At 42.9% G+C, this 18740-nt stretch overlaps 1 protein-coding gene across 7 annotated transcripts; it reads right to left on the reverse strand.

Annotated features, from left to right (window-relative positions):
• Positions 1-216: 216 nt before the first annotated feature.
• Positions 217-15695, reverse strand: Znf789 (zinc finger protein 789). 7 transcript variants are annotated; one of them, XM_041678342.1, is made up of 5 exons: positions 15370-15592; positions 13951-14110; positions 12165-12250; positions 11692-11818; positions 9230-10713 (listed from the first exon to the last, which is right to left on the reverse strand). In XM_041678342.1, exons 2-5 carry the CDS (start codon positions 14081-14083, stop codon positions 10517-10519), a joined length of 543 nt encoding a protein of 180 aa, XP_041534276.1. In that variant the 5' UTR covers positions 14084-14110; positions 15370-15592; the 3' UTR covers positions 9230-10516. The 7 variants fall into 7 exon arrangements, with proteins under 7 accessions (XP_041534271.1, XP_041534270.1, XP_041534272.1 ...); XM_041678337.1 differs by lacking the exons at positions 9230-10713; positions 11692-11818; positions 12165-12250; positions 15370-15592 and adding exons at positions 217-3931; positions 4524-4628; positions 15603-15695; XM_041678336.1 differs by lacking the exons at positions 9230-10713; positions 11692-11818; positions 12165-12250 and adding exons at positions 217-3931; positions 4524-4628.
• Between the last annotated feature and the right edge of the window lie 3045 nt (positions 15696-18740).

An 18740-nucleotide genomic window follows, 5' to 3' on the forward strand; every position in this document is an offset into this window, starting at 1 on the left:
GACCTCTGAAAGAGCAGAGGTCTAACCTCTGAGCCATCTCTCCAGCCCCGACCAAAGACTTAATAGAAACTCACACTGTCATTTTACCAAATATCTACTGGAACAGACAAGCTGAAACTTCTCACAGAGGAGCTTGCTGCAGGCAAGAAGGTGAGGAATTCCACGTTGCTCAGTGCTTTCAGCTGGGGCCTCCAGGCTTGGTTCAAAACAAGAGTCTAAGAGCATTGAACACACCTTTATTCAAGTAGAAGTACAAAAGCACGTTCCTAACCCAAATGCGTACATGTGATTTTTACAGATTCTGTTACTTAAGGATGAATCAATCCTCTGCCTCAGTCACCACAGGTGACTATTGGTCTCTATAAGTAAGAGTATACAAGTTTGATAGGGACCAAAAAAACATGCATTTTTTTATTTGCTTTTACATCTAGATCAATTTGATATATGTTGATTTTCTTGCCCTGATGAAACACTACACTTGCTGATGGCAAAGAAGTAAAATACAGTGGTAGGACTATCCTAGAGGTTAGCCACAAGGTTTACAGAGTGCAATTTATCTTATATACTGGTTGAGGATCCTAGGGAACATTACAACATCTGAACTATAAAAGCCTCAACTGCTTGATTGACAACTAGAATTTTAAATAATACTTTTCTTATTCATAAAATGTTATGAATTTTAAGGTGAAAAAAAAATGCCTTGACATCATGTAAAGAATCATGAACTCTATGTAGTATAGGGCAGGGACCCTGAACTCAATACCTGTGATCACATCTATAAATCAAAACAGCCATGATCTTTTATATGGCCTGTAGATTCTATTGAAATACAAAAATAAAATCCAGGCACAGGAGCGCATGCCTATAATCCCAGCTACTTGGGAGGCAGGAAGATTGCATGAACCCAGGAATTCAAGACCAGCCTGGGCAATAAAGTACAACTGCATCTCAACACAAAGTATGGCAATGCACAAACAACTGTGCACAAAGCCCTAAGCTTCAAAATGCTATCCTGGCTTGATGATGGGCGTGGAGGGGAGACAGATAAAGAAGCAATCCTAATGGTCACTATTTTACCAGGAACGGACCTGCCACTCTCTTGAAATACTGTCTAGATACATCAGTAAGAACAGCCAACATCTTTATTAGAAGGCTGTTTTTCCTTACCAATTTCTCTGATTAGTGTGTTCTTTGTTTCCCTATCAAAAGCAGACCTGAGCATTTTATTGGCCTTCAATATAGGCGTATAAAAAGGTTTTTAACATACACATACATGCAAAGTAGGCACTGAATGAAAGTAGCTAGGCCACCAGGAAGTCTTACTAGCTCCCTGATGTCCTTGGCATTTCTTCTAGAGGGCTGTGGATGCAAACAAGGCAGCTAAAAACTTGGGCATTACTTGTAAGTGTTTGGGTGCCTGCCACAAACTCAGGAAGACTGAATCCTCCAAAGGTGGATGGCTAATATGGAAATACAACTCTAAAGGAAGCTTCACCACAGAAGAGAAGATCCCACAGAAGAACAGTGTCAGCTAGAGATAAGCTTACAACCAGGACATCATTTAAAGAGTCCTATGAGAATGCAGAAATCAACAGGAAGCCAAGGGTATGGCTATAGAAATAATAGCATGTAGGGTCCTCAGAAAAGAAAGGCCCAAGTCTCCTGTGGAGACTCAACTCCTTGGCACTCAAGCCAAGAACAGAGAAAGCTCACAGAGCTACTGTCAGAAGCATGTCAACATTGGTACAAAAACAGCATCCTAGGCAAACTGTGAATATGAATCAATTTTAAGGAAAAACATGTTTTAATGTGTATAGGCCAAATTAAACTCACTTAAAATGAGTTCTATAAATAAAATACGCGTACCTACTTAGAATACTTATTAAAGGATGCTGTGAGAAAACACGTTCACCAAATATCTTCTGGATTTAGTTATTCTACACTGAAAACACTGGAACTAAATAGGAATAATTACACACAGAAGTAACCATTTTTTCTCCAATACTTTGATACTGGATAAGGCCTAAAACAGAGTGGTTAAGTTTCACCGTTTGCATTCTATCAGTCTCAACTGGTGCAGACGTTCTGCTCTTACCATTTTTATCATCTTGATTCTCACCTGGTATATTCTGATGACAGATGAACCCCTGCTCACAGCCTTGGGTATTGATTCTTCTATGTGAGCAAGCACTGGGGCATGACTGAGTTTCCTCACATACACACCTGTCTTCACAGACTTTCTACATGGCACAAATGTGACACTGAACCAACAAGGTAGATGACAGATGGCTTTTTCACATTTGACAGTGGAACTCTACTCCAATACAAATCCCCAACTGGGACTAAGGTATGAAAATAAGCTGAACAATGTACCATGTCCTATATATTCTAGCACTGACTTACAGGAGTCAATGAAGAGTTTAACATCAAAATACTTCCTAATATTCATCACATTCAGCGGGTTTCTCTCTGGTATGAATTCTGATGCTGTCCAAGGGCTAGAATATGACTGAAGACTACCACATTCAGTACATATGTGACTACTACAGTCTTTCTCACATACTGAATGAGGCCTGAACTTGACTAAATGTCTCCCCAAGTTCATTGCATTCATAAGGTTTCTCTTTGGTATAGACCCTTTCATGCTGGACAAGGTGTGCTCTCTGACTGAAGTTCTCGTCCCATGCATCACAATCAAAGACTCTCTCTCTAATGTGAACTTCTTGCTGCAGAGAAAGATCGGAGTTGTGACTGAAAGTTTCTTCATAATCGTTGTAATCGTAAGATTTCTCTTTCCTGTGCATTTTGTGATGCTGAATAAGGCATGAGGTTTGGCTGAAAGCTTTTCCACACTCATTACATTCATGCAGTTTCTCTCCCATGTGAATTCTTTGATGCTGAATAAGATGGGAGTTCAATCTGAAGTCTTTCCCACATTCAGTACACGTGAAGGGCTTTTCTCGGAAACGGGCTCCTTGCTGTTTCGCATAGGCCAGCCCACATTCATCATACTCGTAGGGCTTCTCTGGATGATGCACCCTCTGATGTTCAACGAGATATGAGGTGTGGCAGAAGTCACTACCACACACGGTACATTTACAGGCCATGTCCTTGTGAGTTCTCTGATGCTGAGTAAGATGCACACTTCGGCTGAAAACTCTCTCACAGCTGCCACACTTGTAAGACTTGGCTTTGGCCTGAACCTTCTTATGCTGAAGCACATCTGAGCTCTGGCCACATGACTTCTCAGAGGCATCACAGGATTTATCAGACGCTTCACATTTGTAGGATTTCTCTCTAGTGTGTATTCTTTTATGTCGACTAAGACTTGAGCTCTGACTGAAAGATTTCTCACATTCCTTACATTTGTAGGGTTTCTCTCTTGTGTGAATTCTCTGATGTCTAGTAAGAGCTGAGGCCTGATGGAAGGTTTTTCCACATGTATCACATTTATAGGATCTGTCAGTGGTAGGCATGTTCTCCCATTTATTAAGGTGGGACAGATCCATTAAGCTTTCTTTATAGTCACTACTCTGTGTTAGATTTATGGGTTCTTGTTCACCAACAGCTGGGTTCTGGTTGAAGTTCATGTCATACTTACTGTCATCAATGGTCTGTATTCTAAGAACTCTCTGATCTGTATCAAGTGTCGAGTCTAGACTGAAGCTTTTTTCAGGTTCACTGTTCTTCTCATTGGTGAAGTTTTTCTTGCTGATTGTTATTTGTCTAAACTCTCTCTCCAGAAAGAGAAATTTCCTTAGAATTTCCTGGAGCCTTTCTAATCTGTCCTCAGACTTATACACCTCTCTGGTCTCAGGAACTTGGGTAATATTCTGTTTGAATTTTCCTATTCTCACTTTGTATGAATGTACTTCTTCTGAAATTTTCCGCTTAGGGACCAACAGCTTGTTTTCTTCTCTGGTCTCTCCATCTAATACAATATATAAATAGAAAATGCAAATGTAATCTGTACCCTGTGCTTACAAAAATAAATAAATAAAATGAGGAAACTAAATAATGTAGTATCCTCAAAGATAAGCAAATTTTATTTACTTCAAAAACCAATCACAAAATTCCAACAGCAGATTTAAGGGCAAGAACAGCAGGAGCAAGGTGGGACAGAAATGGATCAAAGGGTGATACAAACAGGCTATTGTAGCAAAGTAAAACAACAGGCAGTAAGAAATTTCAAAGGCTGTGAGTTCGAGGCCAGCCTGGTCTACAAAGGGAGTTCCAGGACAGGCTCCAAAGCTACAGAGAAACCCTGTCTCGAAAAACCAAAAAAAAAAAAAAAAAAAAAGAAATTTCAAAGGAACAAATATAAAAATGGGTTAAAATGTTCTATAACTTGAACTGGAACCTAGCACACTTGTATAAAGAATTACTAACTGTAATCACAGGCAGGCTCTCTTCACAGAGAGTTGTGAATGAATGTGAGTTGAATATGAGCTCAGTCAGAACTTGGCTCAACACCTGAACTCTAGGTCTCCACTGATTCATGTGACAGGTTCTGCCTTACTCACCTGAATAGTTATCTTTTATGACTTCTCTATTCTTAGTTTCCAGATCAAAGACCTGTAGATCTTGTTCCCGCTGGGAGATCCCATCAGGCTTGGAAACTGGAAATCCTGCTCACAGAGAAGGAAATGGAATATGGCAATTTATCCTTAGATGCTACTGCCCTCTTTTCTTTTTAGTAATGATTAGTACAGAAGATAAGTTCTGAGAAGACATTGGTCAGGAAGACCTAGAGAACGAAGGTCCTCTAGGGAGTTCAGACTTGTACTCTGGTAAAGGGTATGCTAATGGGAGAGTTTGTAACTTGGAAGTAGCAACTTTCATTCAAATACAATTCAGGGAACTCATGCATGGGTGTGTGTACCTGTCTTCACAGAAGTTATCATTAGTATTCCTGTGGCCTAGTCACAATGTTGGTATTAGACCTGGTCTACAAGTACCAAATTGTATCCTCAAAATGTAATCCAAACACGTGCTACATAGCAAGTTAAAGTATAGCAGCAAATCAGTAATAAACAAATAAATTTAGCAAAAACCAGTAAGGGCTGTTGAACAGAAAAATCCTGTCTCAAAAAAAAAAAAAAAAAAGGGATGAGCTGAGTTGCCCATCACCTAAGGAACTGATAATGACAATGTGATGCATATACACAATACAATTTTATTCAGCTATGAAGAAAAATGAAGAAGCTGAGACATGGCTCAGCAGTTAAACAGAGTGTATTCCATTTACAGAGGACCCGAGTGTGATTCCCAGCACCTATGTCAAGCTGCTTACAACAGCCTGTAAATCCAGCTCCAGAGAACTGGATGACCCCTCTGGACTCTAAGGGCACATGTGCACACAATTAAAGTAAGCCTTTAAAAAGAAAAATAAAATTTGTAGAAAAATGAAGCTGGAAATGTTATACTGAATGAGGTCACCCAGGTCCAGAAGGTTGCAATTTCCAGATTTCTGTATTTAACTTGGTAGTATCTGGACAAATGAGGAAGTTAAAATGGACCTGGGGGTAAGGAGGGTGTTAAAGGAAAGAGAATAGTGGAAAACACAGAACACAGAAAATCGGAAGGAAATACTGGAGTGAAAAGGGTTAAACATGAATGGAGGCGAGGTGGGGTGGGATAAGGAGATGGGGGAGATGATGATGATATATGTAAAGGCCATATAGAAACCTATTGTAAGCTAATTTAAAAGGGGGGGGGCCTAATCCCAACACTGGGGAGGCAGAGTAAGGAGATCTCTGTGAGTTTGAAACCAGCTTGTTGTTTACAGTAAGTTCCCAGCCAGCCAGGTTAAGGGAGGTTATGTTGCATGGGTAGATGATATTGCCTCCCCAAACTATAGGTAAATTAAATGAAGTACCAATGATAAGTGTGAAATATCTGCCGAAGTTGTTGATTGGAGTGGCTTCAGAGCTCCCCCTCTCCGAAGTATACAGGATATTGCTATTGCTCTTGGCCTGGTTGCCTTCCAGAACTAAGTATGGCTCTATTACTGAAAAGACCACACATATCTTAACTTCAGGACATAAATCAAGTTGGAAACTTCCATCTTTGCTGGCTAGTTTTCATAGTGCCAGAGGTGCTATGCAGGATACTGGGGAGTAAAACCAATGTTCTTACCTGTGAACCTGTCAAGCTACCATACCTCCCTGCTAGGCAAGCTGTGCCCACTGACACAATAACATCATAACCATTATGGAGATAACCTAGCACTTCCTCACTGGATTTGAGGCCTATTCTAAAGGAAAAAAAATGTATGGCTGGGTAATATAAACCTAGCCAAAAACTCACAGCTGGAGAGATTATAGGCCCTACTTCTGGTCTGCTAAATAGACATGGTGTCAACCTGTCTTCTAAATATGCTTATACTGACAAATTAGTGCTGCTTTCGGCTATGGTCAGAGAAGCTGCTATATGGAGTAGGTGACAGTTAATTGAGAATCTAACTAGTCAAAAAGTTGAGAACAAGTGACTGTCAACTGCTCAGCCCAAAAGAGAACATCTGGATCACCCCCTCCATAACTCATCAGAGAAGGGGTTTACGTAGTGGGAACAGCGTATGAAACAAAAGTTGTTGCTTTCAGGAGCTCATGGCAGCAGTGGCTGGTTACCAATGTAAGAGTGGTCCCACTGCTGGGCGGTGGTGACGCACATCTTTAATCCCAGCACTTGGGAGGCAGAGGCAAGAGCATCTCTGAGTTTTAGGCCAGCCTGGTCTACAGAGTGAGTTCAAGGACAGCCAGAGCTACACAGAGAAACTTTCTCAAAATACAAAAAAACAAACAGGGCTGGAGAGATGGCTCAGTGGTTAAGAGCATTGCCTGCTCTTCCAAAGGTCCTGAGTTCAATTCCCAGCAACCACATGGTGGCTCACAACCATCTGGAATGAGGTCTGGTGCCCTCTTCTGGCCTGCAGACATACACACAGACAGAATATTGTATACATAATAAATAAATATTAAAAAAAAAAAAGATAGGGCCCTAACATTCCAATATGGATAGAGGAAGGACTCAAAGTCCTACCTTTTCTTGCTCATCCAGAGGACCCAGGTTTGGGTTTAATTCCCAGCACCCACTCAACTGTTTAACTCCAATTCCAGAGGATCCAACACCCCACAGACATACATGCAGGTAAAACACCAATGAACATAAAATAAAAATAAATCTTTATTATTATTATTATTATTATTATTATTATTATTTTTAGTGGCTAGAGAGATAGCTATGGGTGCTGGGGACCTAACTCTTATATTTTTGGTTGTGAGCCTAGCCTTTAATGGCTGAGCCATCTCTCCAGCCCAATAAATCATTTTTTAAAATTGGTCTCGGGCATTATCACCACTAATAATGCTCCTGGATAGCCAGAAACATGAATCTTGTATCTTACATTTCTTTTTTTGTTTGGTTTTTCAAGACAGTTTCTCTGTGTAGCCTTGGCCAACCTCAAACTCTCTCTGTAGACCAGGCTGACCTCAGAGATTCACTTGCCTCTGCCTCTCACATGCCTGAACTTCTTTTGAAAAACAGCTTATAGGGTGCCAACTTTGCACCCAAATGTCACCATAACAGCTACCCAATTTTGTAAAAAGGAACATTTGGGGACTGCAGAGATGCCTTAGATGTTAAAAAACCTTGTTACTCTTGGAAAGGACCCAGATTTAATTCCCAGTACTCATGGGGGTTCACAGCTATACATAACTTCAATTTCAGAGGATTCAATGCCCTCTTCTGACTTCCACAGGCACAAGCATGAACGTGGTACACATACAAATAAGCAAAACACACATAAAATAAAATGAATTAATCTGAAAAGAAAAAATGAAAAACTTTAAAGGACATTTAGCCTGGAAAATATACGAACCTTGGGAGACCAGGTGAGAATAAGATCAGAACAGATGCATGAACAGCATGCACTGTTTCTGAATCCCAGTTGGGGGTTTAAGCAGTCAATCCCTTTTAGACTCTTAACTGGGATCTTTCATGTCAGACGAAAGTACTGCTAAACTACAATAGCAGTTGCCTCTACACATATGGCTTGGGGTTTACATCCCTATCATGGCAAAATAATAGTTATAGTGTAAAAATGTAACATGAGGGCCAGGCATGGTGGTGGAGCACACCTGTTTTTTGTTTTGTTTTAGAGACAAGGTCTCATTGTGTAGCTTTGGCTGGCCTTATAGAGATATATCTATCTGCCTCTACTTCCCAAGTGCTGAGATTAAATCTGTGTACAATACCTGGCTCAGCCCTTGCCTTCAATCTCAGCACTCAGGAGACAGATCTCTTTTCACCCTGGACAGACTGATCTATACAGAGTTCCAGGATGCCTGACTTAAAACAAAAACAAAACCAAAACAACAACAACAAAAAAAAAATCCCAGAATTTTAATGTCATATGTGTGTAGGAAAGACTCAGCCAATCATCTTGCTTGCAGGAGGCGGGGTCCCCCGAGGATATTTTTTACTTATAAAGATTGCGGGCATGCTCCGCACCTTCCCTTATGCTTTCCTGTTCTCCGCTGGAACCTCTGGTTCTCTAAGTCTATTTCCCAATTAAAGCTGTATATATTATTACAATTTCTGTCTGCATTCATTTACGCAGATACAATGTGTGATTGACCTATTGTGCCAAGCATACAAAAAACTAAGACAGCATGTGCCTCAGGGAAAGAACCAGGTCCCAAGCCTAATTTCTCAGAGCCTCAGTTTTCTCAGGAGTAATTAATACTATCTTGCATAGACAGTGAGATTGCTTAGTAAAGGTGCTTGATCTAAGTTCGACCCCCAGAACCCACACAGCACAAGGATAGAACCAAATGGAAAGCTGGCCTCTGACCTTGACACACAAAAAGCAGGATGCGACACCCCACCCCACCCCACAAAATTAGCAAATGAATGAAACTTTTTAAAGATTTTTTTTTCCTTGAGACAAGGTTTCCACGTAGACCTAGTTGTCCTAGATTTCACTCTGTAGTCCAGACAAGCCTCGAACTCAAGATCTGCCTGCATCTACCTCCCCAGTGCTGAGATTAGAGGCTTTAAAAAAGGCCTTTTCTTTTTTTCCCCGCCTGCCTCTGCCTCCCAAATGCTGGGATTAAAGGTGTGCAACAGCACCATCCGGATAAAAAGGCCTTTTCAAAGAGTAACATCCTCTACTCACTGTTGAGTTACAGCAAGGATTAAATGAGATATACACATACATTGCATGTAGTATAAAGAGAAAATAGACATGACAGTAGTAAACACTTTGTGCAAATCACTGTTGCTTCCAAGACGTCAACATTGTTTTTTAAAACTCAGCCATTTATTTATTTGCTGCTGTCTAGTGCAAAGACTTAACAAAGAGACTAACCTGGTGCCTGTGACAAATAAAAATACAGCCACGGAAAAATCATACACCGGAAAGGGAGCCTAAGCATAGACTGAAGTATAAAGTTCTTATGTTATAATCCCAAACACAAAGTAAAATTAGTAAGCATACATAACCTTAGATTCCAAATGGAGTATGGTGACCAGCATAAATAAAATTCCCAAGAATGTTAAAAATGGTTGCTAAGAATATGCAGGCTTGGATGAGCAGTGGTGGCACGCACCTTTAATCCCAGTGCTCCATAGGCAGAATCATGCAACCTCTGTGAGTTCAAGGCCAACCTGGTTTACAGAGCGAGCTCCAGGACAGTGAGGGCTGTTACACAGAGAAACCCAGTCTCGAAAAACAGAAACAAACAACAAGAATATGCTGGCTTGATCACACTAACAAGCTGGGTAGGACAGGAGGGTTTCTTGTAGTCTGTGGGTATGCATGTATGTAGGACAAGATAAAATGAAATAAAGTTCCACCTGGTAGTATATTATACTATAAGGCTTGTGCTAAACTACTACAAAATTTCTTTACTACAAAAAGTACACAAGTTAATTGTTGGAAATTCTGTATTAGTAAAATTAACAGTAGTTTACAATTATATATAATCATTTTACAATTTACAAAGCTTTAAAATATACATCAATTTTGATGCCCTAAACTATTTAACTTTTGTGCCCCCCCCCCCCATCAAGGACAGAGTTAAGAACACTTAATTAGAAAAGGTAATATAAATACATCACTTGGTATAGTACCACAAAAAATCAGGGACAAGAAGACAGAACTTTAAAGGAAGGAGAAAATTATACCAAACATGAGGAAAGTTTGGGGGTCACAAGAAAGTGAGGTAAAACAGTGGACAGGCTATATTCACTAGTAGATGAGCACATAACATGTGCTCCCTGCTCTAAAATAACAGGAAATGACGGTAACTGAAGAGACAGGGTTAGCTTTGTGGCTTCTCACACAAGAAGCTGACCACCAAGTGTGGTTTATGAATGAACTGAGTTCCAAATGCATGTGATTTTAAAGAAGGCTTCCACGTAAGAGATTCACCAAAGGTCATTTGGGGATCGGCAACTTTACATAATGGTGGCATCCCAAGGAACATCTATTCCATCAACCAAATTTAATATCTCACAATCTTGGAAAAGGAGTTTCCGTGCAGGGACGAGTACTACCGATGGAAAGCCGATACCTGGGCCATCTCTTGGTGATTCCTGCCGTTAGGACTGCAAGTGTTTCTCCAGAGAAAGCACTTGCCTGGGTATGACTCAGGGCTGGGCAGGAATTCACACAATGAATCCGGGTGGTGGGAAGACGGAGAAGTATGCCTATAAAGATCAAAGAGCCAGGAATGGAAAACACACTGAAAAACCTTCCCAATGAGCAAACTGCCTCCCCACAGGTAAGAAAACTTCTTAGATCCAACATGAAATCAAGAAGGTTAAACAACAACAACAAAACAAAAAAACAAACAAAAAACCCTAAGTGCTACCAAAAAAAAATTGGTGGAGAAAGTTTTAACTATAGACATAAATGCACAAGAGTGGATGCAAGATCAAAGACAGGTCAAAATAAAGGGGGGAAGCAAAGCTCACATCAAGGAGTTTGCCAACAATCCTGTCCCTCCCCTGCCCCCCTCACAGGTATTTCTCAACATCACTATGAAATGCCTAATCCCAGGCAGCCTCAAAAAAAAAAAATAATGATTTAAGAATTTAGCTTGCCTAGTATGGGATGTCTTGGGCCTTCTGCTGCATGGGGTATGGTTGCTTGGGATTACCACCTAGTAATGCAATATAATGTGTAGTACCCACAGTGAGTCACAACTTTAAATGAAGTCTCTCAAACCTGTCTATTTGGAGATGAGTTTGAAGATCTTAAAAAGTGAGAGACTACTCAACAAGAAAGATTTTAGCTTTTCTGTTAAATGTGTGTTTCTTTACTAGGAAAACTCAGAGGACACAAAGGAATCAGAACAGAGTCTAAGGGGTTGGGAAGATCCTTAAGACTCTCACTTAAAAAAAAAAAAAAAAAAAAACGTAGCCAAAACTCAACCAAATTTCTCTTTGCTAACAGGAAACAGATGTCCTACAAAAGCAAGAAACATGAACTGGGGATAAGGAGTAGAAAGGTCTCCTCCTGATAACCAAAAGGAACCCTAAATTAACCCTACCAGAGGAGAGGACCTTAAAAATGGAGGGCTGAAACCTGAAACTTGAACATACTCTACGGACCACCTCGAAGACCTCACACCTACTCAGAAACAAGGAAGAAATTCAAATATTGAGCAACAGGAGGGTCCTTACCCAGAGAAACCACGTTTCCATAATTCTCTAACATCACTTCTCTGTAGAGCTCCCTCTGAACAGGGTCCAGGCATCCCCATTCCTCTCGAGTAAGATGCACAGCCACATCCTCGAATGTCACAAACTCCTGAAATAATAATTCTGGCTGCTTTCAGGAACGGGCTACCATTATAGCACCATGGCCAGAGAATGATGAACATGACACAGAGGGCATCTAGTGGCTATTGAGAGAGAACAGACTAGAACCTAGAGAATAAATCCCGTAAGTGCCCATCACAGTATTGTGAACAAAGGTGGTGGTGGGGAGATAGAAAACTTGTTTGTGTCAAATCCAGGTCTCTGAAGAGGATCTGTTCCCAAACTGCTTCTGAAAAGATTCCAGGCAAGTTCAAAGTTCCATTTGAACAAAAGAGAGGCCACACTCAATCAGCAACAAGAAACCCTGAGGAAAAACAGAGGGTCCCTCAGCTCACCTGGTACCTGGCTGTCAGGAGCGCAGCTGCCTGGTCTCCTGGGCTTCCCTCATGGGGAAGAGCAGGCACCTGGGGAACAGGTGGAGCTGAGGGAGGAGAAAGGAGCCAAGAGTGAGAGCAGCCTTTTCACTGGGCTCCCTTTTCAGAAGATACTTCTCCTGCCCAAAGCATGTGTGGCATCCTCCTTCACATCATCATTCTAATACAGTCAACAAACATTTACCAGGTTTTAGGTAAGTCCACTCCTCCTTGGTAGCAGTTCTCACTTACATATGTTTAAGATTGTGATAAGCATTTTATTAGGGTTCTCACTTTATCCTTAGCACATCCTCCCAAAAGGGTAAGCATTACACCTGTCGTTTGATGAGCAAAGCAAAGAATAAAGACAGATAACATTTCCTGGCAAACCTGGTCTACAAGTGAAAAATATGGCCTCAAAAAACAACAAAATGAAACAAAACAAAACAAAAACAAAAAAGAAACCACAGAAACAGCAGCAAAAAGAATGCTGAGGACCTAGCTCAACTGGTGTAGTACTTGCTTGGCATGTATGATGCTCTGGGTTTAATGCCCAGCATCATATATTGGGTATGGTAGCACACAACTGTAATCTTAGCAGCTAGAAAGTGGATGTAGAAGAATCAGAAGTTCAAAGTCATCAAAGCAAAGCAAAGTTCAATGCCAACCTGCACTACATAATAAGACTGTCTCAAGAGTTGAAGGGGACCAGGTGTGGTGGCACAAGCCAGTAATCCCCGGACTCAGGAGGCAGAAGCAGCAGAATTTCTGCGAGTTCAAGGCCAAACTGGTCTACATAGTGAGTTCCAGGACAGCCCAGCTATGTAGAGACCCTATCTCAAAACAACAAAAAAGTTGAAGGACTTGAAGTGATTTATTCAGGGTCAGACTTTTTAGCAAACTTTTGATATTTCCCCAGATACCATTTACTATAAACTCCATATGCCTTCTTTTTTTTTTGTTACTGGGCACTGTTCTCTGCAACCACTGTATGAAACTTTCAGGAACAAGGAACATGTTTCTTCATAATCCTTTACATGCTCCAACAATGCCCCAACAGCACCCTCCACTTAACGGCTGGTAACACACAAGTTATTTCAGGCACTAGCATTGGTAAGATACAGTTCTTACATAACAGAATCAGCAGCTAAGTACTAGTAATGAATGCCTACAATTCTAGCAGTTGGGAGACTGAGACAAAATTCATCCAAATCATGGGCTGGACAGTACTAGGCCAGCTAGGACTATGTAGCAAACCTTGGGGGTGGGGGAAGAGACTGCCAAACCTACCTATCTAATAAATGTACATGAATGTACAGTTAATATGTAACATTTGTGCATTTAAACAGACACTGTGCTCAATCAAATTAAATGGTTGCTTTCTTGACCAAAATTAGATAATTCACAAACTGCAGTTGCAACAGAATAAATCATCAGCAAAGAAGACACAAAGTGAAGGGAACACAGGGAGGGAAAGGTTCTTTCTGAGTCTATGAGGAAGTGAAAACCAGGTAAGGCTAGTGAGATGCGGCAAAAGCAGCCTATCTTAAAAAATTATTCGGGATATGGTGACAGGTGCACATTTTCTAAAGGATAAACAGCCAGGGCAGGACAGAAGTGCCCAAACCAGGAAGGAATCCCTTCTGTCCCTCCCTTCCAGTTCTTCCTCTCAGGGCCATCTTCTGACTCCAGCCCTTGACCTCTCACCAGGCCTAAGAATCCCTTAATACTCCCATTCTCCTGGAAATAAGTGTTGTCTCCGCCTTACCCCCAGGGAATCCCTGCTCCATCTCCGTGTCCTGCAGAAACTGAAGCTCTGGGGAAAGACATTCAGACTGGCTCTCCAAAGACTGAAACTGGACCCTTGGTGATCCTGCTGCTTCATGGGATATTTCCTCCATCCCTGTTCAGGAGGACAATGACCATCACTGCAGGGTGAGAATAGGAGAAATTACTTAATATATATGGATAGATATTTAAGAAAAATTAGCAAAAAATAAATTTTAAGGTCAGCCTGGTCTACAGGGCAAGTTCCAAGACAGCCGGAGCTACACAGAAAAACCATCTCAAAAAACAAATAAATGAACAGAAGTACTCGATTCCAGGTGTCACTGTCCACAGAGCTAAGTTCCTCTAAATGCAATTAATTAATTAAAAGTGCATGGTAATTTGGATGCAAAAAGGAAAAGAAAAGGTTACCAAAATAATAGCCAAGCGGAGGTGGTGCATGCCTTTAATCCCAGCACTCGGGACATGAGGCAGGCTGATCTCTGTAAATTCGAGGCCAGCCTGGTCTACAGAGAGAGTTCCAGAACAGGCTCCGAAGCTAAAGAGAAACCCTGTCTCAAAAACAAAGTTACCAAAATAAATAGCAAAAATAAAAAACGGGAGCTGAAAATACATACAGCTCAAGGTATGAGTATTTCCTAGTGTGGACAAGGTCCTGACTTCAATCCCTAACACCCTTCCATACACACACACACACACACACACACACACGAAAACAAAAACCGGTATTATTCAGTTTCAAAATTTAAAACTCAAACTGTATGGTCTAAGAATTCCGCACTATCCTGACTCTACTGGAAATTCCAAATCTGTGGTATTAAAGTGTATGTGTGTGTGTATTATATATGGCTGGGCCTGTAATCCCAGAACTTGGAAGATGTAAGCAGGAGTTCCTATTCAGGAGTTTAAGGCTAGATTCAAGGCTGTCTCAAAAACAAAACAAAACAAGCTAGCCTCTAAAATTAAAAAAAAAAGAATCAACCAGTACAATCGCGTACATCTCTCCATAGGGCGTTCTAAGTATTTGGAGGCTCAAGTTCAGACCCGGAGAAACACGCCAGTTAACATTACTCATTGTTTTTCTCAAAAGCAGGCCCCTTAGGAATTCTGTGGTAACCGGTTCTGCATTACTCAACGGGCCTGACGGCTAATGACACAACCCACTTTGGAGACGGACCCTCAGGGAAGGCTGGTGGGACCGCCGCGAAGCCGCACGAGGAAGGTTTGCGGCGTGCCTGGTGTCCTTCAGACCCAAGGACGCGCACACGGTTCCGTCCACCTTCCACCGCCCCCCGTGACGCTCCCGGCCCGTCCACAGGCCTCGCCCAGAGCCGCCCTCCATCCACTTCCCTTTTAGGTGAAGGTTCGGTCCCCAGAGGACGAAGTAGGCCACACCAACCTAGCTGCCACCGGGGCCCGGCCGCTAGGTTCGCCAGCACGGGGCCACTCCGGTTCCCCGGACTCGGCGACGAACCCGGGCTGACGAGAAAACAGGGCCGCGAGCTCGGCCCTCCGCGCGCCCTGGCTCCGGGAACAGCCGTCAGCCGGAATGCGGCGCCTCCTGCGCGTCCGCCGCAGACCAAACAAGCGACCGCTCCCACGGCGACGCGACAGCGGTTCCGGGGGACTCACCCAGGTGGAGAGGCGGGTCTAGCGACTGTCCCGTCACCGAGACGCTCCCGGCTGAGCAGCGCCAGCCTTTCCGGGGCCACACTCGACTGCCCCCAGGCTGGCGCTCGCGTCACTTCCGGCGGCGGAAGTGCACGGGAGGGCGGCTCAGGAGGGAGGTTCCCGGATGAACGGCCGAGACTCGGGGCCTCTGGTAGGAGGACTTCAGGATTTCTGGACGAGCTCTTGGTTACTTATTTGCTTGGTTTTTTTTTTTTTTTTTTTTTTTTTTTTTTTTTTTCCAAGACCAAACTGAGGTCGCACGGCCCTCCCTGCCGATTGAGGTCCATCTTACATTAGCAAGGAGGGCGACAGATGTTGGAAAAGAGCCCCCGACTCGTCCCTGTCACTAATAGACCCCGGACGCTGGCCGCCGGGAGAGTCCACAAGGATTCCTGAGCAAAAAGTGGAATAACATTAATGACGCCTTCTCGGGCCCTCACAACCCTCGTGCCCAATACTGGTTTGGGTGGGCCTTGATTCTTCTGGGAAGTGTCTGACCCCAAATTACTCACAGAAGGGGACGATCTAGGTGAAGGGGACTCCTTTATTTAGCGGGAAGGAAAAGTTAAAAGTGGCTCCTTTCTGACTCAGGCAGGAAACAGCAGCAAATGACCTTGCAGGTGTCATTTTTAAGATGAGGAAAGTGGGAGATCTGGGTTAGAATGGGCTAGGGCGCGATGATAAAGGAGATGGGGGACAAGAGAGTAGGGGACACGGGAAAGGGTGGAGGGGTATTTGTCCCAGAGGGACAAAAGACTGCCTCTGGATAGAGCGGAGACGGATTTGGCGCATAGACAAATGGTAGTTTATAAAGGTAAAGGGGGAAACCCTATGTTAGGACGAGGTGTTAATTTTAATTGGGCATGTTAATTAGGTGAGCCAAAGGGGGCTTTTTATTTCTGGACTTCAATACTTTGATAGCTGGACCTTGGTAGTCAGTCTCAGGAGGAAGTGGCCAAATAAGGGAATAGACCTTGGAGGCTAGCTTCAGGAATGTAATCTAAAGGTTTTTAGCAAGGTACAGTGAATGAGGGAGAAGGGCAAGGCCTGCCAGAGCCACACGTTCCAGAGGGCTAGTGTCCCTTCAACAGGTGTTGCCCTACTGGGAAAAAGCAAACACATTTTTTTCCCAAGAGGATTCAACTGAAGTCACCAAGATTTTCCTGTCAGGCAGTCCTTTGGGATTCGCAACCCCTTCCTCCATGTTTGCTTCCAAGCCACCATGAGTTGAGCAACTTCCTCAGACATGAGTTCTCTGCTGCTGGTGGGCTGCTTCACTAGGCACAAAAGGAACCAGTTTAAGTGAGGACTGCCTGAAGCCGTGAGACAAAAGGAAATCTCCCTTCAGAGTTGATCACAAGGCTAAGACTGCTGTAATTTTATTATGTTTTCCCTGGAAAGAAACCAGTGATGCCCAGAATCTTGTAATTTATAAACTTATAGCTATCTAGTATTCTACTAACTGCTACATAAATCAAGTATTTAAAAATACTGCCCAGGGACTTAAGCGATAGCTTGGTGTTTAAGAACACTGTTACTCTTGCGAGGATAAAGGTTCAGTTAGTTCCCAGAGCCCATACTGTGGCTAACAACCCTCTGTCACTCCAGTTCCAGAGGAAGATCTGATGCCCTTTGACCACTGGGAACACTGCACACCCTTGGTACTGAGATATCCATACAGGCAAAACACGGGAGGCAGAGGCAGACGGATCTCTGATTTCGAGACCAGCCTGGTCAACAGAGTTCCAAGACGGCCAGAGGTGCGCAGAGAAACCCTGTCTGCAAAAAGACAAAAAAACAAACATTAAAAACACTTGAAATAAAAATGAATCTTCTTCAACTTGGAGAAATGGCTTAGCAATTAAAAGCCCTAACTGCTCTTACAGAGAACCAAAGCTCAGTTTCCAGCACCCATGTTAGCTCACAAGCACCTGTAACTCCAGATCCAGAGGGTCAAATGTTCTCTTCTGGCCTCTCTGGGCTCCCTCATACATGGCGCATGCAAACACACACACACACACACACACACACACACACACAAACAAACAAATCTTAAAAGAAAAAGATACTGCTATTGTGGTGGCCTATGCTTGAAATCCTATGACTTAGGCAGAGGCAGGTGAATCTTGAGTTCCCAACCTAGTGAGCTCCAGGCTATCCAGAACTACACAGTAAAACCCTGCTCAAAAACAAAACTAGGAGGAGGACGAAAGAAAGAAAGCAGAGCTTAAGCCTCATGACAGGGTTTTTAAAAAGTGAGTGTATGCATGGGTGTGTGTTTCTGGGGAGCTTTACATGTGTCGTGTCTATAGGTGTGGGGTACATGTGTGTGCATGTGTATGTCAGAGGATGATGTGGCCATCCCTCAGGCACTAACCACTTTTTTAAGGCAGTCTATCACTGCCCAATTAGGGTAGGCTGACAGCAAGCCTCAGGGATCTTCCTGATTCTGCCTCTGCAGTAGTGGGATGACGTCACCTGACTGGGATGATGACATATCACCTGACTGCTGCTGCTGCTTTTTGTTTTTTTGAGGCAGTATCTATGTAGTCCTGGCTCTCCTACAACCCATAGATGTGTCTGCCACTACCTCGTAAGTTCGGGAATCAAAGGTGTGGGCTACCACACACAGTGAGGCTTCATTTTTTTTTAAACGTGGGTTCTGGAGATTGAAGTTCGATCAGTATGTTCTTGCAAACCCTTTATCAACTGAGCCATCGCCCCAGCTGTCACTCTGTCACTCATAGCTTTATCTCAGCCCTTTCTGCTCTTCCCTGCTGCTTTGCTTCCTAGTAACAGCGTGTCTGGGTATTCTCCCTCTTTCTAACTCCAGGAAGTAAGACTTTTGTTGGAGACAGAGTCTCACTATGCAGTAACCCAGGCTATTTTGGAACTCACTGGGTTGCCCATACCGCCCTTAACTCAAGATCCTTCTTCTCTGCTTCCCAAGTGCTAGTAGGTTTATTGATGTGCATATCTTAATGCTGGCCTTGATACCACCTCCCTAGTCACCAGCTTTATTTGGGTATGGGCATATGTCATATTCTGGCTTATAAGACATGGGGGTGATCCACTGGGATATGTTTGTGGAGGTTTCCC

The sequence above is a fragment of the Microtus oregoni genome, unplaced genomic scaffold (assembly GCF_018167655.1).
Source record: "Microtus oregoni isolate MIOR12 unplaced genomic scaffold, Mior012 000029F_ref0000214, whole genome shotgun sequence".
NCBI lineage: Eukaryota > Metazoa > Chordata > Mammalia > Rodentia > Cricetidae > Microtus > Microtus oregoni.